The 23,877-nt window shown below is 41.1% G+C and overlaps 2 protein-coding genes across 2 annotated transcripts in view; one reads left to right on the forward strand and one right to left on the reverse strand.

Annotated features, from left to right (window-relative positions):
* The first annotated feature begins 2,577 nt into the window (after nt 1-2,577).
* GNG10 (G protein subunit gamma 10) lies at nt 2,578-10,909 on the forward strand. Its single transcript, XM_049785147.1, has 3 exons — nt 2,578-2,689; nt 8,523-8,654; nt 10,364-10,909. Exons 1-2 carry the CDS (start codon nt 2,609-2,611, stop codon nt 8,646-8,648), a joined length of 207 nt encoding a protein of 68 aa, XP_049641104.1. The 5' UTR covers nt 2,578-2,608; the 3' UTR covers nt 8,649-8,654; nt 10,364-10,909.
* Nucleotides 10,910-14,700: 3,791 nt separating this feature from the next.
* Nucleotides 14,701-23,877, reverse strand: part of SHOC1 (shortage in chiasmata 1) — a 114,796-nt gene continuing 105,619 nt past the window's right edge. Inside the window, exons 36-38 of the mRNA XM_049774727.1 lie at nt 19,007-19,156; nt 17,318-18,248; nt 14,701-14,798 (exon numbers count right to left, since the gene is read on the reverse strand). Of these exons, the coding sequence (XP_049630684.1) occupies nt 14,701-14,798; nt 17,318-18,248; nt 19,007-19,156 (1,179 nt within the window). The remainder of the gene's footprint in view (nt 14,799-17,317; nt 18,249-19,006; nt 19,157-23,877) is intronic.

Here is a 23,877-nt window from a genome sequence, read left to right on the forward strand (position 1 = left end):
TTGACTCAGGAAATAATCCATGCAGTGAAAGAGTGCAAGAATGGGTTCAAGAATTCCAATACTCAGGGTAGGAATGCTACCACACAAGCCTTCTAAAAACGGAAAGCAGCCTAGTGGAAGAAGACCTATTCCTTTCTCAAAGCCCAGGATTTTATTTGCAAGAACCAGGCCAACACCCTAGGGTGAAGAATGAGTGATCCAGTAATTCCATCCATAGGTCACACCCTAGGGTGGAATATGAATACTGATTAGGGTAGGACCAATAATCCAACAAATTACCAACCCTTTGATACTATAGATGTTCAGTGTGTGTTCTGCCTAATTAGGGGAGCACTAATGTTTAGAAAACTTTAGTTTGTTTCCTAGGACATTTTAGAGGGGCCTTGATAGGACAGACTTGACATAATACATGGTTAACACTTAACATTGCTTCAGTGAAGCTGCCACCGCACCCAACCAGCTAGTGCCATGGAGCAGTCTGCTGGCCTCACACAAACATTTTGTACAAATGAAAGAGAAATGATTTAAAACACAATAGTATAAACATTAAATTGGACATGGTTTCTGCTGAGTTATAATTATTGCAATTGAGGCAGAGAAATGTTCATTTTGGCACAAAGTGTTGTATATAGGTGAACTATAATCAACCTTATTTGTAAAATGTGATACACTTCATGTTTAAATATAATCTAGAGTCAAGTCTAGAGCCTAAGGAAAATAAATTTAAGTGTATTTATATGTGTGTATATATACATATATAAATACATATATATCTGGTTTCCTCATCATTGAAAAGGAGAGGATCTTTAAGTCAGGATATGAAATGCCATAAGCAGATTCTCATAGGTCTGAATGAAGATTAGCTTGCATCCATTTGAGAAATGTAACATGTATTTCAGTGAATAGACTTCATAGTTGTAAATTTATGAATTGCTGTCTTAGAGGTCTCAGCATCTTTGATAGCTGTGTATGGAAGTGGGAAAGTTCTACCCTGAGTGACATGGAATTCCTCTGATAACTCTAGGTGCCAGTTGAAGAAGTTGCGGTCTTGGCCATTTCCTCCTCTTAAAACTCCAAGGAGAGGGGCCCGGAGAGATAGCACAGCGGCGTTTGCCTTGCAAGCAGCTGAACCAGGACCAAAGGTGGTTGGTTCGAATCCCGGTGTCCCATATGGTCCCCCGTGCCTGCCAGGAGCTATTTCTGAGCAGACAGCCAGGAGTAACCCTTGAGCACCGCCGGATGTGGCCCAAATACAAAAAAAAAAAAAAAAAAAAAAAAAAACTCCAAGGAGAGAGAGCAGGAGGCCATAACAGCTCCAGCTTGATCGAAGTCAGAGAAGTTAAGGTTTGGTTTTTGGTTGCACAACTGCTTGTAGTGGACTGTGGACACAGTTTAATCTCAGAATTGAGTTCCTCATCTTCAATAGCAGGGATGGATACTAACTAGAGTTATGATGTTGAAATGTTCCCTGAAATGAACTTCCTTATCTTCAGCAGGAACAGGACAGAATCTCATTTGTTAAAATCCATGTACTGAAAGTGGTGTTTAGTTTGTGATGGTCAACCCCCTTGTTTGTTCTTTTTATGGGTGTTTGATTCCTTTGTGCAGTAAAAAGTGATTCCCCTTTATCTGGGCTGGAAAGCTACTGGGTATGCCTCCCTTCTTTTTCTTACCTTTTTGGGTTGTACTCCTGGCACTAAATGGGATGCCCAGGATCAGCCGCGTCCAAGGCAAATAAATGTCCTACCCGTAGTATGATCTCTGATTTCTCTTGACTTCAAGGGTGGCTTTTGTTAGCCTGGAATTTGTTAGCCTGGAAGAGGATTTAGTTCAATGCCTCCATTCAAAGGAGAACTTGGGGGGGGGGGGGGCTGTAATTTACCCTACTCCGGAGGCTGAGTCAGGATATCTAATATCTAATAATCTGGTCCTTCGGGCCCTGTCTCAAGGAGGGCTTGGGCTCGTGGCGCCCAGGAAATGTATGCTGATAAGGTAGAAAGCCAGTAGGAACTAGCCTTTTCCTGAGCTCAATCAAAGCAGACTGGCAACTGTGCTTCCCAACACCAGTGATGAAACGCGGCCCAAACTGAGGAACAAAGCCAAGAGTCGTCAGGGAATGGAGAGCCTGGAAGCTATTATTTAAGCAGATTCAACTCCTTAAAAGTCCCTGAGTTTTTCAGCTGCACAAAGCCAACATATTTCCTCTTCGCTGTACCACGCTTGGGCCAGACACAAAGGTCTAGCAGCATAAGGAGGAAGTATTTGGGAGACAGAGTGACCAAGCAAGCATCCACGGACCACTATTTTCTCCCGAGTCACGGTGCCAACCACGTCAACAAACGTGCGCGCAAGTTGCCAACAGAAAAGAAGGGGCGCACGGCCTTGCCCCTCGGCCTTTCGCCCCTAGTCCCTGGCTCACTCGGACTCCATCCAGCCGCTGGAGGGGCGCAGGGCGCGTGGCGGGCGGCCCGGGGCGCGGATCCGTTGGGCGCGGTCGAGTGGCGGGGCGGGCCCTGGCGCTTCCCCGCCCCGGGGCGGTGCCCGAGTTGGCGGCCCTTCGGCGGGGGCTGCCCGGCTCCCCGCGCCCAGAGGGAGCTTCGCCGCCGCCATGTCTTCCGGGGCCAGCTTGAGCGCCCTGCAGCGCCTGGTGGAGCAGCTCAAGCTCGAGGCGGCCGTGGAAAGGATCAAGGTGAGGCCTCGCGCGCCCAGATCGCGCGCTCCGGGGACCAGGGGCGGCCGGGATCACGGATGGAGGCGGCCGGGCCGGGCCGGGCCGGGCCAAACTGAGCACTGGGCAGGCGGCCCGGGCGGGGCGCGACGTCGGCGGGGATGGATCAGCCGGGAGTCCCCGGGGGGCGTGGCCCCTCCGGAAAGCGGCCTCGGGGGTCTCGGGCGGGGGTGGGAGTCGGCCGCGGATCCGGGTGATGGGAAGCGGGAAGATCGGGGAGCCCGGCGACGGATGAGGGGCCTGGATGTGCCAGGGGGAGAGAAGCTGGAGGCCCCACAAGGCGGAGGCGGCTGCCGGGTCGGGCCTGGGCGCGAGGGATAGGGCGCCTGGGCCGGAGGTGTAAGTTCTTTGGGGCCGGGTACGGCGGGATGAGAGCGAAAACAATGTGTGTATTGCAGATCGACACCGGAGTTGGGGAACCCAGGCCCCTCAAATAGCTGGCTGAAGAGAGAATGAGAAAAGGCAAGAGAGGAGGGAGTTTCCCAACTTTGGGGGGGCTTAGCTTGCCCCTGTATTTGTAAGACTAAAAAGGCATCTGCTGTCTGATTGTGTTCAGCAACCAGCATTGCAGTGTGGTGTGTATTGTGGGAATGGGGTTGTGACGACCTGGAACTGCAGTATAGCATAGGGGTGTGCATCCTAAGTGATTCTGGCTGGAAGGAAGATACACCAGAAACATACTAACCGGTGTGCCATAGACTTTTTAAAAAAAAAAAATACACATAGCCTCCAGCACAGTTCCTAACTATTGAGATCGGTCAAAGTGTTCTTCCCCATCTTAAGTGCTGGAAGTTGAAGGCATTGCACAGGAATTGGACTCAGACAACTCTGAGCTGATGGGGTGGAGTGTGGACCTGGAGAAAGCTGGGAAGCTCAACTCGCTTCTCCCACATCTTACTCTTCCCTTCTATTTGACTGTACCAGAATCATATACTTTTCTTTATTTTTACATCAGCGATCTAGCACATTCTTGTGAGTTCTGTGTGCCCATCCCTTCAGCACATTAACCAAACACAAGAAGGTCTCATGGGCCTGAGCCTTTTTATTTTAATTAAAAATATTTTAAATAATTTTTAAATTGAATCACCATGAGATACACAACTACAAAGATGTTCTTGATTGAGGTTCAGTCAAACAGTGTCTTAACACCCATCCCTTCAACCAGTGCACATTTATCCCCACCAATGTCCCTAATTTCTCCCCACCCTACTTCCCATGGCAGACTTTTTCTTGGGGGCCACCCCCAGACTTAAATGCGAGATGTCTCTTTCTCCCTCCGCCCTCCCTGTCCTCTTGTATCAATAAGATAAGTTTAGATAAGTGGTATGAAAATGACTTTTAAAACAGCGAAAAAAGAGCTAAAGAATGTAGAAGAGGTTTCAATAGCAAGGGGCTAAGGAAACTTTAAAAAGTCTACTTTGAGGAGGGCTGAGTCGTAGTACAGTGGCTGGGGAACTTGCCTTGTCCGCTGTCACTGGGCTTTACCTCAGGCATCCTATATAGTCCCCTGAGGCTGCCAGGAGTAACTCCTGAGCATTGCCTGTACCTCCCCACCCCACCCCCCAGTCTAGTGTAAAAGAGGAAACAAACTTAGGAAATGTAAAGTCATATGTTGTAATTAGAGGGAGGGAACAAACTATTTTTAGGCCCAGGGGACAAAACATGGAGAATTGGAAGTAGAGCAATTGGGGAGCCTGTGACTGGAGGGTCAACTTCTGAGAGTAGAAGAGCAGTAGGGAAAGAGAGTGTAAAGATTGATGTTTCTAGATAGGGATTCAGAACATGGTTGGTGTTTTTCTTTGTGAAACAGGAAGCTAAGTTTTCTTGTAGGACAAAGGAAAGGGAACTAACAGTCACAGTAGTGGGAATCACAAGAGGACTGAGCCCGAAAGTAGTAGAGACAGACATACCTTTAGATTAAATTTGTGAGACTGGAAGCTGATGTCCATTGAAGCATATTGTCTTTTACTGGTGACATATATATTCATTCTCTTCTATAGCACTTAGAACTGGGATGGGGGGCTCTTTTTATTTGGGACCCAGACCCAGTGGTGCTTAGGACTTGGCTTAGGAGTCTTGGCTCTGTGTTCCAGAATCACTGCTGCTGCTGCTTGGGAATCATTTGTCTTGTCAAGGATTGAAAGTGCCTTCTGTTCCTTCCTATACTGTCTCCTGGCCCCCATCTAGAACTCTTTTTTGGTTTTTTGGGTCACACCCGGCAGCGCTCAGGGGTTACTCTTGGCTCTACACTCAGAAATCGCTCTTGGCAGGCTCAGGGGACCATATGGGCTGCCGAGATTCGAACCACTGACCTTCTGCATGCAAGGCAAATGCCTTACCTCCATGCTATCTTTCCAGCCAGGAACTCTTGTGCTCAAGATGATGGTTGTTAAACTATGCAGTGGGTTGACAGGGCAAAGAGATGGAAGTTGGAGTGGGAGGAATAGTATAAGGATCTGACCAGAAAGAAGTTCAGTCCAGGTGGGATGGAGAAGCAAGAAAGCCAAAAACACCTGACTCTGGACGAGACACACAGATCCTGAGAGTCAAAGAGCAAGTGTTTTGGGAATAAAAGAATTGAGCCCTGAAAGAGAGGGGAGGTGATCAGGAAAAGAGCAAGTGTAAGATTCTAGCTACCCAGTTAGTTGTTAATGTGGAGGGTTTTTTTTTTTTTGTTTTTTTTTTTTTGGTTTTTGGGCCACACCCGGTAACGCTCAGGGGTTACTCCTGGCTATGCGCTCAGAAGTTGCTCCTGGCTTGGGGGACCATATGGGACACCGGGGGATCGAACCGCGGTCCGTCCAAGGCTAGCGCAGGCAAGGCAGGCACCTTACCTCTTGCGCCACCGCCCGGCCCGTGTGGAGGGTTTTTGAAGAGAAGGTTGGAGAACTGAAACTAGGCTGTTCAACATGCTCATGATATTGGAATTTACGGTGGGAAAGAAAATTGAACCAAATTCCTATCTCCTGTATTAAGTAGCTCGGAAAAGAAACTGAAATGGATAGTTGTGGGCAATGAAGCTGACTGAGACTTCAAGTGAGTTGCTCAAGGTCACAATAATTAATTTGGCGGAATGTAATAAAAACGTATACCTGTTATATATAACTATGATGATAACAAATATGAACATGTAAAGTGTCAAACTTCTGTTGAGGGGAAAACTAATAAAATGTTTTGTTTGTGTTAGGGGCCGGTGAGATAGCATGGAGGTAAGGCATTTGCCTTGCATGCAGAAGGACAGGGCTTCGAATCCTGCCATCCCATATGGTCCCCCGAGCCTGCCAGGAGTAAACCCTGAGCAAAGTTTTGTGTTAGAATATAGGCTAGTGTACATAGAATATAGAATAAACTTTTGGGGGGCCACACCTGGCAATGTTTAGAGACCACTCCTTGTGGGGCTTGGGGGACTATATGGGGTGTTGGGAAACTCACCTGGGTTAGCTTTGTGCCTAGAATAGACTTCTTAAACGAATGCAATCTAAATTTTTAAAGTAGTCTAGAAACTGAATAATTGTAACATGAAGTTAATTTCCTGATGACTGGGAGCTTGGAAATTTAAGACAGCCCAGTGGTAATACCTGAAGAGTAATCGGAGCCATTTTTATACAATATAGTGAGTTTTGAATGCAGAATTCATTTCCAAGGAAAATGAGGAGAGCCTCTACATGAATATGCATCAGTGAAGGCTTAAGAAGAGATGGACTGGGCCTGGAGAGATAGCCGCTCAGCGGCGTTTGCCTTGCAAGCAGCCGATCCAGGACCTAAGGTGGTTGGTTCAAATCCCGGTGTCCCAGATGGTCCCCCGTGCCTGCCATGAGCTAATTCTGAGCAGACAGCCAGGAGTAACCCCTGAGCACCTCCAGGTGTGGCCCAAAAACCAAAAAAAAAAAAAAAAAAATAAGAAGAAAAAAAAAAAGAAATGGACTAATACTGTATCTGTTTTTATTTCTTAACAAAACTCCAAAACTTGTTAAGTCAAGAATTCATAGGTCAACAGTTTGAGCTCGGTTCCATGGTATAGCTGACCTTTGTGAGCTCTTCTTTCTATCTACAATCAAATGGAGAACTGGCTGGAGGCTGATGAATTGGGATGGCCTCACTCAAGTTTGGGGGCATTGGTAGGCAGGTGACTGACTAAGGGCTGGCTGACTGATTCTCCTCCACAAAACCTCCAGGAGGCTAGCTTGGACTCCTTTAGGTGTAATCTTTGGGTTCCAGCTACAAGAGGGCAGAGCTACAATACAGCTTCAGGCTCTTGCTTTGCACACTGCTGACCTGGTATCCCCTATGGCCCCGAGTGTGTCAGGAGCAATTCCTGAGTGCAGAGCCAAGAGTAACCCCTGAGCACCACTAGTTGTGCCCCACAAAAATAAATAAAAAAATAAAAATAAAGGTAACAAGAAATTATTTCTGCCACAATTTTTTAATTTATTGTTTTGTTTTGGTTTTGTGGGTCACATCCAGCAGTGCTTAAAGGTACTCCTTGCTCTGCACTCAGTAATCAATTCTGGTGAGTTCAGTGGATTATATGGGATGCTGGGATCAAAACTGAATCAGAAGTATGCAAGGCAAGCACCCCAGTTGCTATACTGTCCCTCCAACCCCAGTTTTTCCGCTACATTGACATTAGTTCAAAGCAAGTTTAAATTCAATGCAAATCTAAATTCAAAGTGTGTGTTAAGATTCTACCTCTTGGGGCCGGAGGTAATGCATTTGTCTTTCATGCAGAAAGTCATTGGTTCGAATCCCAGCATCCCATATGGTCCCCGAGCCTGCCAGGAGCGATTTCTGAGTGTGGAGTCAGGAGTGACCCCTGAGCGCTGCCAGGTGTGACCCAAAAACCAAAAAGAAACTATTCCTTGGTGGAAAGAACAACAAAGTATTGTGACTTCAATCTGTCATAAATGTATTCATCACTATCAGCTCTATTCTAAATGTATTTCATGTGTCAACTTATTAATCATGTCATTCTTACAAAGAGTGGGTACATTTACTATAAATACATTCCATAGATTAGATAATAGGTAAATTAAGTAATTTACTAAATGCCTTTACAGATAGAAGCAGAGCTGAATTTGAGCAGACTGAATAATGCTCCATCCAACCTTAGAAACATTAAAACTGTGCTCACATGGCAAACTTCAATAGATCACTATATACTTTAAACTTAAATATTGCCGGTAGGGCATTTGCCTCACAAATGGCTGACCTAGGACGTCGCTCCCCTGTCATCCCATATGGTGTCCCCCAAGCCAGGAGTGATTTCTAAGCACAGAGCCAGGAGTATTCCCTGAGCACTGCCAGATGTGCCCCCTTCCAAATCTAAAATTGTAAAGCAAACACTAGAACTAGTAGTCTCAAACTTAGGATTTTAAGACCTTTTCTTTCCTTTGCTAAATAAGCAACTAACTCCCCCCAAATCCTTAATCAAAACTCATAGAAATTGTACTTGTCCCTGGGGCCAGAGCAATAATATAGCGGGTAGGCACTTGCCTTGCTTGCTTGCAGAGCTGGACTCAATTCCCAGTATCCCATATGGTCCCTAAGCACTGCCATCAATAATTCCTGAGTGCAGAACAGGAGTAACCCCTGAGCATCATGTGATGTGACCCTCAAAACAAAACAAACCCCAACAAACTGAAAACAATTTAAAAAATTGTTAACATTGTTAAAACTTTCAACCAAAAGGAAACAGGGGCTTATATCAAAGTATATCCTTTATAAAATTGAAAGACCAATTTCCAGACTATCAAATGCCTGTAAGCAGCTGCCAAGCTTTTTCCCCTTGTTTTAGGTCTCCCAGGCTGCCGCAGAGCTTCAGCAGTACTGCATGCAGAACGCTTGCAAGGATGCCCTGCTAGTTGGTGTTCCAGCTGGAAGTAACCCCTTCCGGGAGCCCAGATCCTGTGTTTTACTCTGAAGACTGGTGAGCAGAGCATTCATCATTCTCATGGGACTCTAGTTACTGAGCTTTGAATACCTACCCTTCTTGGGGTAATTAGAATAAGAAACAAAATGCACATCTTCCTTAAGGGTGGCTTCAGTTTGCCTGCCAGGGGAATACTTCTAATTAGGCAACCTCTTTGGCATTGACTCCTCAGATGTTAATATCTCTTTTGTACTGAGCTCTTTGAGTTGGTAATTTCTTGTATACTTCCAATTAAGTGAATCTCCATCCTCTTTGGCGCTTATTCATGAAATGTTAATATCCTTTTGTACTGAGCTCTTTGAGTTGGTAATTTCTTGTATGTGCATACTAGAATCCCAGGACCCTTTCACACATGTAAATCAAGTGCTCAACCACTGAACTTTAGCCCTGGTGCTGAGGTAATTTCCTTTTTTGTGGGGTGGGATGGTGTCTCTCAAGCAATTTTCAGGAGACCCTGGGGCCTCTCTTGGTGATCTCATTCAGCCAGACCAGTGGTCCTGTATAAGGCTACAGTGCTGTGAGCATTCTGCTAGAAATGCTTGGAGGACTTCAGGGCTGTGCCCAGAGATGTTTGGGAGCCATAGGGTGCTGAACATCAATGAGGTCTGCTACATGCAAGGAAAGCATCTAAGCCTTGTACTTTTCTCTTAACCCCTATTGGTAATTTCTTGACCATAATCCTACTCTCTCTCTCCTACCAACCCAGAGCTGTGATTTGCTAGTTGGTACTTCGAAGTGAATTGCTACTCTTGGAGCAAAAAAAAAAAAAAAAAAAACCACTAAAGAAAAGGAGATTTGTTCTTAATTCCAGTTCTGATTCTCTTGTAAAAAAAAATTGGGGGGGGGACGACGACACACTCTGTGACACTCAGGGGTTACTCCTGGCTTGGGGAACCATATGGGAGATCAAACTGAGGTCTGTCCTGGATCAGTGACGTACAAGGCAAATGCCCTACTGCTGTGCTACCACTCCGGCCCCTCTTCTAAAAATTTTAAAGATAAGTATCTGTTTTAATAAAGGGAGCACTGTAGATACAAGTGGGGGAGTACTTAGGTTAAAATAAGTTTTGACAACCTCTGGTGGCACGTTAAAAATTAATGTTCTAGGGCCCGGAGAGATAGCACAGCGGTGTTTGCCTTGCAAGCAGCCGATCCAGGATCTAAGGAGGTTGGTTCGAATCCCGGTGTCCCATATGGTCCCCTGTACCTGCCAGGAGCTCTTTCTGAGCAGACAGCCAGGAGTAACCCCTGAGCACCACCAGGTGTGGCCCAAAACAAAACAAAACAAAAAAAATTAATGTTCTAAAGAATCCTTTTCCATATACTTATAAAAGGAAATTGTTTACATTAAGGAGAAGGAAATGGTCAAACAGTCAGGTACTGTCATACTTTTAAATGGAAAATGTTACTTGTAGGCTAGGAAGGTGGCACAAAGAACTGGAGTGCCTGCTTTGCAAATGGGGCCCCAGTTTTGATACCCATCACTGCATGGTCCCCCAGGCACTGCTGGTATGATCAAAACAAAAATAGTTTTTTAAATTTACATTACATATATAGTTTTATTTCCATGGGTGCCATTGCTTAGATGTTTTTCTATTAACTTGCTACTTTCTATTTTGAGAATATTAAGGAGCCTATGAAATTACAGCTAGTTAATTTTATGTCTAAATCTTTCTAATATGAAACCTACCAAATTCTCTTTCCAGTACAGAAGAAGTTTGCTGAAGAATGTTTTCCAGTGCATATTATGAATGGCTGCCTCCAAGTTCCAAGAAAACACTTATCTCTCGTCAAATTACTTTAAGATATTTCAGACATTTCCTATGACTTAGACCTAGAGCCAGAATTATACAGAAATTTGCCCTAACCCAAACCCAATAAAACTAGAATAGATTTAAATAATAATGATTTGAATTTTGCGTGGGAGAGGGTGAGAGGCTAATACTCTGTACTTCAGACAAATACTTTATCACCAAAAATTCCAAAATGGACCTCTTTCATTAGTAAATTTGTATTTGTATACCTGGCATATTATGTATGTTTTGTTTACTGTATATTTACATTTTGGGGAATGAATACTTGTTTATTAAAAAATTTTTATCATTTGTTGTTCCTGAATAAGATTTTTGTATCATGGCAAGATTTTTTTTCTAGTGAACTTACAATTTCTAAATGAGACATAAAATTGGAAGAAATAGACTTCAATAATCAAATGATATCTTGAACTTTCTTAATTAAAATTTTGTTTTAATTTAAACACTATGAGAACAGTAAACTTTTTTTAGAAAGACTAGTGTTACAAGATTGTCCATCTGTGTATGAAGCCAAGTTAATCTTTGCCTTTTATAAGTTTCTTTTTTTCTTTTTTTTGGTTTTTGGGCCACACCCGGAGTTACCAGAAATAGCTCCTGACAGGCACGGGGACCATATGGGACACCGGGATTCGAACCAACCACCTTAGGTCCTGGATTGGCTGCTTGCAAGGCAAACACCGCTGTGCTATCTCTCCGGGCCCTTTTATAAGTTTCTTTACATTGTACTTATACTTCAAAAAAGAACTATTATTATCTCATCTTTTAAAAATGTTTAAAATATGACTTAAGGAACATTGCATATTATTAAAATCAAAGTAAAATGAATATCTTACAACATAAATGCATTCTTTTTTTGTTTGTTTTTGTTTTTTGAGCCACACCCTGCTGTGCTCAGGGTTTACTCCTGGCTCTGCTCAGAAATGACTCCTGGCTAGTGGGACCATATGTGATGGTCACAGATCAAACTCCATAAATGCATTCTTGATGGTAGAAGTGTTTGATGATGTGCCTTTAATTTGGGACAACTTTAATGGATATATTGTGTCTATAATCTTTAAAAAGCTTGGAAATAAAATTTGTTTAATTCATTATTTTCTGTCAAAGTAATTTTTTTGTTAAATTGTATGGGGTTTTGTTTGTTTATTTGGGACCACACATGACGGTGCTCAGGACTTAACTCATGGCTCTGCATTCAGGGATTACTTGTGGAGTTGGGTTGGCACACCATATGGGATGCCAGGGATCAAACTTGGGTTGGCCACTTGCAAAAGTCAAGTGCCCTCCCCGTTGAATTATCTATCATTCTGGCCCCCTGTTATGTGTTTTTAAGGCTTTCTGAATTTCTGTTTGCTTATGAGATTGATCTCTGCAGGTAGGTAAAATTTTTGTTTATATAAATATTTGTACAACTTACTTTTTGGTTAAGAAAATAGCTCAGAAATAACTCAATAACTGACAATATTTACTCTTTGAAAGTAGTATATAGGGGCCGGAGAGATAGCATGAAGGTAAGGCGTTTGCCTTTCATGCAGAAGGTCAGTGGTTCGAATCCTGCCATCACATATGGTCCTGAGCCTGCCAAGAGCGATTTCTGAGCATAGAGCCAGGTACCCCAGAGTGCTGCCGGGTGTGACCCAAAAACCAAAAAAAAAAAAAAAAAAAATAGTATATAAGATCATAAATATCCTTTTGTTGGGGAAAGTCAAAGAATCAAGATTGTAGCCAAGGTGATAGAAGAGAAAAATGTTTGTGTGAGAAACAAGATTGTTCAAGTATCCCTGGATACTCTTGGTCCTGAAGAAAGGATACAACCTGTTTTTATTTCCTCAAAAGTGGAAAATTGAACAAGCAAGAAAGCGGGTTTACACAAATAAAATTGAATTTAAGGCTTTTGTGTCTTTGAAGAACACGGGTTTTACACTACAACTAACTTTTGCTTCAATGTTTAACAATTTGGGTGCCTCCCATACATGAATTTTCTTTATCTTGTTTTCTTCTTTTTGTTTGTTTGTTTGGTTTTTGGTTTTTGGGTCACATCCGGCAGTACTCTGGGGTTACTTCTAGCTCTATGCTCAGAAATAGCTCCTGGCAGGCTCAGGGGACCATATGGGACGCCGGGATTCGAACCACCGACCTTCTGCATGAGAGGCAAACACCATAGCTCCATGCTATCTCTCGGCCCTTCTTTTTTTTTTTTAAATTTCTTCCTTTAAAGCAAATGTCTTGTTAAGTTTTAACCTGGTTGATCTATCATAAGGTGACAAAGTAATGTTTAAGTCTCCCAGTATTATTGTGTTGCTATTAATGTCTCCTAGTATATTATCAGGGTTTTTTTTTGTTTTTAATATCTATTTAAGCACCATGTTTGTAGTTGGGTTTTGAATTATAGAAAAGTACACTCCCCTTAACCAATGTAACCTTCCCACCACCAATGCCCCTATTTTCTTCTTCACCCACCCCTGACCTGTCTTCGAGACTGGCATATTCTATTTCTCTCACTCGTACCATCGTCATGAATAGTTGTCAGTGTAGTTATTTTTCTTTTTTTTTTTTTTTTTTTTTGGTTTTTGGTTTTTGGGCCACACCCTGTGATGCTCAGGGGTTACTCCTGGCTATGCGCTCAGAAGTTGCTCCTGGCTTCTTGGGGGACCATATGGGGTGCTGGGGGATCGAACCGCGGTCCGTCCTAGGCTAGCGCAGGCAAGGCAGGCACCTTACCTCCAGCGCCACCGCCCGGCCCCAGTGTAGTTATTTTTCTAACTGAACTCTCCACTCTGGTAAGCTTCATATTGTGGGCTGGTTCTTCCAGCCTTCATCTCTATTGTCTCTGGGCATTATTACAATTGTCTTTTATTTTTCTTAAATCCCATAGATGAGTGGATTATTCTATGTCTATCTCTCTTCCTCTGACTTATTTCACTCAGCATTTCTTCTTTTGACAGAAATCTTCACCACCTGGTTTTTCTCACTCTGATGCTCATAAGTCCTTGTCAGCTATTTTTTTTATGCACCAGTTTTTCTCGTTTCCCTCACATTTCTAGCTGTCACTTCCAAATCTAAATGATACAAATCTCTTCCATCATTATAATTTAGTTATCCCTTTTCCAATCCCTTAGTTCTCTGGATCTGTTTTACTTCTGAAATGTTACACTGTCAATTAGCCTCTCTCCTCTTCAATTTCTCTGTTGGATCCTTTCTTTATCGTGTTTCATTGTGCATCTTAATAATATGCATGTAAAGTGATTACTGTTATATTTTCTGTTTTATAAGATGAGCATATTGGAACCGGAGTGATAGCACAGCAGTAGGCATTACTTTGCATGCTGCTGACCCAGGACCGACCTGGGTTTGATCCCCAGCATCCCATATAGTCCCCTGGAGCCTGCCAGGAGCGATTTCTGAGTGCAGAGCCAGGAGTAATCTCAAAGTGCCATCAGGTGTGCACCTCCCCAAAATAAGACAAGCATATCCTATACCATATACTTAATATTCCTAAGAGGGTAGATTTTATATTGTCCTCTCTCACACCTCCCCTCCACCCCTCTCTCTCTCACTCACATACATAATGAGGAACTTTTGGTGATGATAATATTATAGCATAAATGTGAAGGATAGTTTCAAACATGAAGGATGGTTTATACATCTGTGAAACATTTCCGTGTATCTCAAATTCATCAAGTATTGCCTTAATTATTTATAGCTTTGGGGGGGACAAGGAGTGCATACTCATTGGTGCTCAGGGGTTACTCCTGGTTCTGCTCTGGAATAACTCCTGGTGGTGTTCAGAAATAGAACCCAGATTGGTTTTGTTACAAGACAAATACCCTACCTGCTGTACTATCTATTTGGCTCCTGCATAGCTTTTACTAGTATGTATCAAAAGGAGGGGAAGAAAAAACAACTTCTCTTGATTCACTTTCCCCTTTGGTAAAAACCTGAGAATTCAAAAAAATATATAGAAAGCTCACTTATGAATATGTATTGTGCCTTTCAACATTTTTAGTTGTTTTTCAACAAAAGATAAACTGTTGAGGTGAAATTGGAGATATTTGGACCTGGTTACATTATGCTAATTAGGCTTAAAAGGTGCAAATTACAGGGGAAAAATATGTACTAAGAATTAAAATATAGAAACACTGAAAACTAACAATCAGTTCTTTTACTGTTATCAACAAATATAAGTCTTATCAAAAGCAATGGATTATGATACGTCACACCTTTTTTCTCTTTCAAAAAAATGTTAGACGAGTTTGTCCATCAACTCTACCAGGGACTTTTTCATATATGAGTCGTCGTTTTTTGAATTGTAGTTGTGAGCACATGCCACCTATAAAGGAGAAAAATAAAGATCACTTTATTATTGGTAAAATGATCAAGCTATTTCCCCCAGACATTCAAATGAATCCTTTCATTATCTGTCTCTAAGGTGTTGAATTTTCAAATGAGTCAAATAGTGACTATTAAATATTAAATTTCTTAGTATAAATCATCTATACCTAGTAACCAAATGCTGAGAATTGATGCTAGACACATTCATTTGTATATTTGTGTTTTACACAGATACATCTAATTTTAAGCCTGTAATGTGTTCAAATATGAGCTCTGATAGAGATGGTGGTTATATATGGCATTAACTTATCTGACATTATGTTACATTAGCTTAGAGGACAAAGATGGCAATTTTAAAAACAGAAAGCTAAAATATTTAAAGAAGTTTTAGTAATTATTCCTGGGGTTATATAGTCTCATCATATCAACTGTTGGATGCCATTATTTGCAAATAAGAAAGCAATGTAATGGAAAATCTTAGCATAGGTATAACAAATTTACATCTATAGAATAAATGGAAAATTATCTCGAAATAAATTTTTGAAGAGAATATGAGGGGCCGGAGAGATAGCACAGCGGTGTTCGCCTTGCAAGCAGCCGACCCAGGACCTAAGGTGGTTGGTTTGAATCCCGGTGTCCCATGTGGTCCCCCGTGCATGCCAGGAGCTATTTCTGAGCAGATAGCCAGGAGTAACCCCTGAGTACTGACGGGTGTGGCCCAAAACCAAAAAAAAAGAAGAAGAGAATATGAAATCAAAAAGATGTAAATCTAAAATAACATTTTCTGGGATCTTAGGCTACACAAAAAAGTTTACAGAATAGAATAAAATTAAAGTTTAGCTTCTTTTTCTCATGGTAAGTCTACCTTTGACTATTTTTATCTAGATGCTCTTGCTAATGCAGTAAGAAATAATGTGGAGGGCCCGGAGAGATAGCACAGCGGCATTTGCCTTGCAAGCAGCCGATCTAGGACCAAAGGTGGTTGGTTCGAATCCCGGTGTCCCATATGGTCCCCCGTGCCTGCCAGGAGCTATTTCTGAGCAGATAGCCAGGAGTAACCCCTGAGCACTGCCGGGTGTGGCCCAAAAACCAAAAAAAAAAAAAAAAGAAATAATGTGGAAAGATATAATTACTAATAAAGAGAAAAGTCAAATGTCCTGTAGGAAAAAATATTACAAATAAATGTTCAGAGATGTTAATCTAAGGATTAAGGGTAGTGACTAATTTAATTATAGAAATAGTGGGGGCTGGAGAGATAGCATGGAGGTAGAGCGTTTGCCTTGCATGCAGTAGGACAGTGGTTCAAATCCCAGCATCCCATATGGTCCCCCGAGGCTGCCAGGAGTGATTTCTGAGCGTAGAGCCAGGAATAACTCCTGAGAGCTGCCGGGTGTGACCCCAAAACAAAAATAGTGGGTGGAGCACTAATATAGTGGGTAGGATGCTTGCCTTGCATATGACTGACCCAGGTTTGATCTCTGGCATCCAGATAGTCTCTTTTTTTTCTTTTTGGTTTTTGGGCCACACCCAGTAACGCTCAGGGGTTACTCCTGGCTATGCGCTCAGAAGTTGCTCCTAGCTTGGGGGACCATATGGGACACCGGGGGATTGAACCGCGGTCTGTCCAAGGCTAGCGCAGGCAAGGCAGACACCTTACCTTTAGCGCCACCGCCTGGCCCCCAGATAGTCTCTTGAGCACTGCCAGGATTAATTCCTGAGTGCAGGGCCAGGTGTGACCCAAAACAAAATAGAATTAAGTAATCCACGTAAATGACTCAGACTGGTTTCTAGTGTATTAAGTTCTTAATGTTAGCTATAGTCTAACACAAAGACTGATTTTCAAATGTACTGATTTCTTTGTTTTATTTTGGTAAGTTAGATCTTTTCCATTTTTCCATTTTTAATTTCTTTTTTTGTTTTTGTTTTTGGGTCACACCTGGTGACGCTCAGAGGTTACTCCTGGCTCTATGCTCAGAAATCACCCCCAGCAGGCTCAGGGGACCATATGGGATGCTGGGATTCAAGCCACCGACCTTCTGCATGAAAGGCAAACGCCTTTACCGCTGTGCTATATCTCCGGCTCCCCTTTTTTTAAAAATTTTTTGGGGGGGTTTGGGCCACACCCGGCATTGCTCAGGGGTTACTCCTGGCTGTCTGCTCAGAAATAGCTCCTGGCAGGCACGGGGGAACCATTTGGGACACCGGGATTCGAACCAACCACCTTTGGTCCTGGATCGGCTGCTTGCAAGGCAAATGCCGCCGCTGTGCTATCTCTCCGGGCCCCATTTTTTTAACTTCTTAACTGGAACATTTAGTCCATCCAAAACTACAAGAAATTGATGCCATTTTGATGAATATAATTATTTTTTAATTAAATTAAAATTTTCCTTTGAACTAAGGTATTGAAGATTTTTGAAGTATATTAATTAAGACCAAAATTTTTATTTTTTAAGTTGAAAATGTTGCTTTTCAAATTATATCTGGAAGTGGTTTTTTATCAACTTTTGGATAACTTACCTGTTAATGATTCCTTTTCCCTTGATGTAGATGAAAATTCAGAATGCCTTTTCTGTCCTAACCATTTCTTAGCACTTTGCTTGATATAAGAATTATTGAATTCTTTTTGATTTACGTGAGAATCAGAAGTATGAAATAAATCCAAACTGGAAAGAGATGGCAGTTCTCCACAGACAGACTTTTCAGCTCCACAACTGGAACTTTCATATCTGAAACCTCCCAATTCGTCCAAAACTTGTTTTTGATGGCTGGTGAATAAATTATCTCCCTGGAAGAAACTCTTGTTACTTGTAGTCTGCTCTGTACTGTATGGTAAATTGATTAAGTGATGTTCCTGAACATTCTTTGCGATGTTCCAATGAGAGCATTCTGGGGTTGGAGCAGATGCTTCTTTCTTTATAGATCCTTCTGCTTTATATATTCCCCTTTCCTGATAATTTATAAAATTGGGGATAAATCTCTCCTGAGTATCAGCTGATGATATCGGTTCACTATACAATTGCTTCAGACCCGAAGAAAATAAATCTGTCTCTGAGTTATTCTGATTAAAAAAGGAGTTCTTAGCCATATTTCTTGATTCTCTATTAATCAAAAAAGGATTATTCTGCATTGTGTTGGGATTACAATTGGAGCCTTTCCAGTAGCTAGCCTGATAATAAGTCACAGGTGGTAAAAGGCCTGGTATCTGTTTTAATTCCATATAAGGACTGTTATAATTTGAAGTCATGTTTGTATCTCTCTGTTCTGTGTCTCCTAAGTCTAAATATTGGTAATATTCATTAGATTCTTGAATGACAGAGTTTAAAGGACCAGAAGCTGAACTCTGAGAAGCAAAGTTCTGAATGTTATTTTCTGGAGGTGATGAAGTTTCAGATGGATTTTTCATGGGAGAAGAACTAATCTTGAATAAGGAAGTGATATCACAAAATTGCTAAAAAAAAAAAAAAAAAAGTAAAGACAGATATTTGTCAAGAAAACATAAATACTGGTGCCCATCAAAAAAAGAAATAATAAAAAAATACAAACAATCTATTCATAAGTATTGCAATCATCCATATATTAAGCATAATATAAATAACTTCTATTTATAAAAGTTTATTTTCTGATCCACCATAGCAGTTTTAGTTATACAATTTATTTGAGTTTTTTGTTTACTATAGATTTGAAAGTATTATTAATAAGGCTACAGTTTCTTCACTGTAATGAAAATTGCTTGAAGGATCATGTAAAAAACAAGATTGTGTTAGTGTGAGTGCAGTAACATTTCAAAATTATTTAAGTGTTCTAAACAGAATGCATTGTTTTATCCATATGTAATAGCTTTAAATTGTATATTGTGTTTGAGAATTTGATAAGAATTGTAATTCAAGGGGCCAGAACGGTGGCACAAGCCATAAGGCATCTGCCTTGCATGTGCTAGCCTAGGACGAACCATAGTTCAATCCCCCATTGTTCCATATGGTCCCCCAAGCCAGGAGCAATTTCTGAGTGCATAGCCAGGAGTAAACCCTGTGTGTCTCCAGGTGTGGCCCAAAACCAAAAAAAAAAAAAATTGTAATTTGAATGAATTATTTCTTTGCTACGTGAAGTCTAAAGCCAATGAATAACTTTCATTTTGAGACCCCTTATGTTAAAAATAGATACTCAAGTGGAAAGAAAATTTACTCATAAGCATTTCAAATAACTGACCTTTAACACTTTCTTTGGCACTTCAGGTAAGAGTTCCTGAAGTTGAGAAAGAGTTGCTAATAATATCCAGTGCAGTGAAGGTCCTTTATTTAACATGAGCTGTGCCACCAATGGATTAATACATGGAAAGTCAAGTAAGTATATTTCTTCCTAGATGAGAGGTTAAGGAATAATCAATCAGTGGTGTTTTGAAAGTGACCAAATTTATTATACTTAACACAGTATATCAAATGAATTTAGGCTTCTGCTACACATTTGAGATACCTGGCCAAGTATGGCCAGGATGGCAAGAAACTTCTTTGGGTGTAAAGACATACACTGTCAGAACTAGGAAAATACTAGATTTTAAAGTTCGTTCAATCTAATTATACATTTGAAACAGATTATTATAGTGTATTTTCTTCAAATGACAGTTTTTTATCTAACAGAAGATTCTCTAATGTGAATCCTCTTATGAGATTTAATTTTTATACCTGAACGTTTCTTTATTTAAACTACATACTATCATTGTTTGATTAAGATGAAACATGTTTGTGTTATCTAAGAGATATAGAAATCATTTTAGAAAAGCCTTATGAAGAATATAGAATGCTCTGAATAGGAAATTAACTCAAAAGTCTAAAATGTATGTTCGGAGACTTCTAGAAATAGAGCCATCATTATCTTTTTTGTTTGTTATTTTTTTGTTGTTGTTTGGTTGGTTTGGGGGCCACACCCAGCAATACTCAGGGGTTACTCCTGGCTCTGCACTCAGAAATCGCTTCTGACAGACTCAGTGGACCATACGGGATGCCAGGAATCAAACCCAGGTTTGTCCTGGATCAGCTGCATGCAAGGCAAATGCTCTACCACTGTGCTTTCACTCTGGCCCCCCATTATCATTTATTGCCAAATTCTCACCCCACCACCACCACACCAGATTACATGGTTTTTACATTTTTTGGTTTCATCTAATGGTAGACTTGTGAGTAGACTGGCATACTTTAGTAGGAAGAAAATCATATTCATATATACATATTATATAGGTACCTATACATACTGATAGTATTATGCACAACTTAGCATATAAAATTTCTGTGACTTAATACATGAGTGCTCTTGAGTTATTTTATAATTGCATATTTTTCAGTGATAAAATAGTCATATGTTTCAAAATTTAAAAACTTCTGTTTGTGTTCTTCTACACTGTAAATCTTATGTGGTTGGAGTAAATAAACCCCTAGGGTCTAAAGACAAATGATATCTGGAAAATAGATGTGAGTCATATTAATTTCTTTCTGAACAAGCCATATCTACATGTGGTCATTGATATGTATTCTAGTTTTATTTGGCCAGCCCTATGACATGGGAGAGGGCTAAAGTCATCCATTCTTTTCTTGTTACAATGTTTTCTTCTATGGAAGTTCCAAACACCATCAAAACAGACAATGGACCAGTTTACACCTGCAGAATTTTTCAATCTTTCTGTTATGAGTGGCAAATTAAGCATATTACAGGAATACCTCATAATCCTCAAGAACAAGGTATAGTTGAATGTATGCATAGAACTCTTAAAATCCAGTTAATGAAAAACGTAAAACGGGGAATGCCTCTACTTGATTTTTCTACCCTTATCTTCTTTTTCTCTACATTTTCTACATTTCTACAAGGAGAACCCTATACCACTGTGGAAAAACACTTCCAAGAAGATCTACAATCTCAAAACAATTAATTCACCTATTCAGGTGAAAATTGACAAAAAATGGGTAGCAGGAAACATCATTATAGGAAGAGGCCATGCCTATATTTCTACTGAGGACAGTCCCAAAAAGAAATTTTGGGTTTCACTACATCTTATCAGATATCATCAACCTTGATTACAGGAAACAACAAAAAATAGTTTTTATTTTCTTCTTTTCTTGTCTGTGTGTGTGTGTGTGTGTGTGTGTGTGTGTGTGTGTGTGTGTGTGTGTGTGTGTGTGTGTTTTGGGCCACACCCTGTGGCACTCAGGGGTTATTCCTGGCTATGCACTCAGAAATCTCTCCTGGCTTGGGGACCATATGGGATGCTGGGGGATGAAACTGTGGTCCATCCTAGGTTAGGTGTGCAAGGCAAGCACCCTACTGCTTGAGCCACTGCTCCGGCCCCAGATTTTGTTTCTATTTGTTATTCTTCCCTATCATTTATTAGGTATTAAGAAGTCAAATTCTGACTATTCCACATGCCCCATATCAACAAGAAGTAGCTAGAAGATAATACCTGAATTCCTAATCTTTCAGAGATTTCACTCTTAGTTAAAATTATATTTGAGTGCATTTATTTTCAAAAAAGGATATATAGTAAAAAGTCTCATTTCAACTCCATTATGCCAGATCTTTTGCCTGAGGCTAAATCAATGCTAGTATCATGATTTCTTGCTTTATGTAGATATATTTTACTCTTGTTTTATACATTGGTACATTGTTAGTATATTGCATGCTCTGTGTTGCAAATGTTGGTTTTGAGGGGGGTTGTTTTTGGTTTTTGAGCACACCCGGTACCTCTCAGGCAATACTTTTGGCTCTGCACTCAGAAATCACTCCTGGGGCCCAGAGAGATAGCACAGCGGTGTTTGCCTTGCAAACAGCTGATCCAGGACCAAAGGTGGTTGGTTCAAATCCCGGTGTCCCATATGGTCCTCCGTGCCTGCCAGGAGCTATTTCTGAACAGACAGCCAGGAGTAACCCCTGAGCACCGCCGGGTGTGGCCCAAAAACCAAAAACAAACTAACAAACAAACAAACAAAAAATCACTCCTGGCAGGCCAAGGGACCATATGGAATGCCGGGGATCAAACCTGGATCAATCCCAGGTCTACTTCATGCAATGTGTTATTGTTCCAGCCCACAGCTTTCATTTTTAACTTAATATTTCTTTCTCTTTCTTTTTGGTTTTTAGGCCACACCTGGAAGTGCTCAGGGCTTACTCCTGGCTGAGTTCAGGGATCACTCCTAGTGGGCTGGGGAAATCAGATGGATTCTTGGTATTGAACTTATGCAAGGCAAATGCCCTACTCACTGTACTATCACTCTGATAGTCAGAATCATTTTTTTTATAATGCAATGTATTGTATATAATAATATATTGTATATACATTGTATTCCATTATTGAATAACAATATTTTTTTTCTTAACACCACCCATCACCAGTGCAACATTCCCATCACCAATGTCCCAAGTCTCCCTCCTCCCCACCCGACCCCCGCCTGTACTCTAAACAGGTTCTCAATTTCCCTCATACATTCTCATTATTAGGACAGTTCAAAATGTAGTTATTTATCCAACTAAACTCATCACTCTTTGTGATGAGCTTCCTGAGGTGAGCTGGAACTTCCAGCTCTTTTCTCTTTTGTGTCTGAAAGTTATTATTGCAAGAATGTCTTTCATTTTTCTTAAAACCCATAAATGTGTGAGACCATTCTGCGTTTTTCTCTCTCTCTCTGACTTATTTCACTCAGCATAATAGATTCCGTGTACATCCATGTATAGGAAAATTTCATGACTTCATCTCTCCTGACAGCTGCATAATATTCCATTGTGTATATGTACCACAGTTTCTTTAGCCATTCGTCTGTTGAAGGGCATCTTGGTTGTTTCCAGAGTCTTGCTATGGTAAATAGAGCTGCAATGAATATAGCTGTAAGGAAGGGGTTTTTGTATTGTATTTTTGTGTTCCTAGGGTATATTCCTAGGAGTGGTATAGCTGGATCGTATGGGAGCTCGATTTCCAGTTTTTGGAGGAATCTCCATATCGCTTTCCATAAAGGTTGAACTAGACGGCATTCCCACCAGCAGTGGATAAGAGTTCCTTTCTCCCCACATCCCCGCCAACACTGTTTATTCTCATTCTTTGTGATGTGTGCCATTCTCTGTGGTGTGAGGTGGTATCTCATCGTTGTTTTGATTTGCATCTCCCTGATGATTAGTGATATGGAGCACTTTTTCATGTGTCTTTTGGCCATCTGTATTTCTTCTTTGTCAAAGTGTCTGTTCATTTCTTCTCCCCATTTTTTGATGGGATTAGATGTTTTTTTCTTGTAAAATTCTGTCAGTGCCTTGTATATTTTGGAGATTAGCCCCTTATCTGATGGGTATTGGGTGAATAGTTTCTCCCACTCAGTGGGTGGCTCTTGTATCTTGGGCACTATTTCCTTTGAGGTGCAGAAGCTTCTCAGCTTAATATATTCCCATCTGTTAATTTCTGCTTTCACTTGCTTGGAGAGTGCAGTTTCTTCCTTGAAGATGCCTTTAGCCTCAATGTCCTGGAGTGTTTTACCTACGTATTGTTCTATATATCTTATGGTTTTGGGGCTGATATCGAGGTCTTTAATCCATTTGGATTTTACCTTCGTACATGATGTTAGCTGGGGGTCTAAGTTCAATTTTTTGCAAGTGGCTAGCCAGTTGTGCCAACACCACTTGTTGAAGATGCTTTCTTTGTTCCATTTAGGATTTTTTGCTCCTTTATCAAAAATTAGGTGATTGTATGTCTGGGGAACGTTCTCTGAGTATTCAAGCTTATTCCACTGATCTGAGGGCCTGTCCTTATTCCAATACCATGCTGTTTTGATAACTATTGCTTTGTAGTAAAGTTTAAAGTTGGGGAAAGTAATTCCTCCCATATTCTTTTTCCCAATGATTGCTTTAGCTATCATTGGGTGTTTATTTTTCCAAATAAATTTCAAAAGTGCCTGGTCTACTTCTTTGAAGAATGTCATGGGTATCTTTAGGGGGATTGCATTAAATCTGTACAGTGCTTTGGGGAGTATTGCCATTTTAATGATGTTAATCCTGCCAATCCATGAGCAGGGTATGTGCTTCCATTTCCGCGTGTCCTCTCTTATTTCTTGGAG

Source organism: Suncus etruscus, chromosome 1, assembly GCF_024139225.1.
Source record: "Suncus etruscus isolate mSunEtr1 chromosome 1, mSunEtr1.pri.cur, whole genome shotgun sequence".
Classification (NCBI taxonomy): Eukaryota; Metazoa; Chordata; class Mammalia; order Eulipotyphla; family Soricidae; genus Suncus; species Suncus etruscus.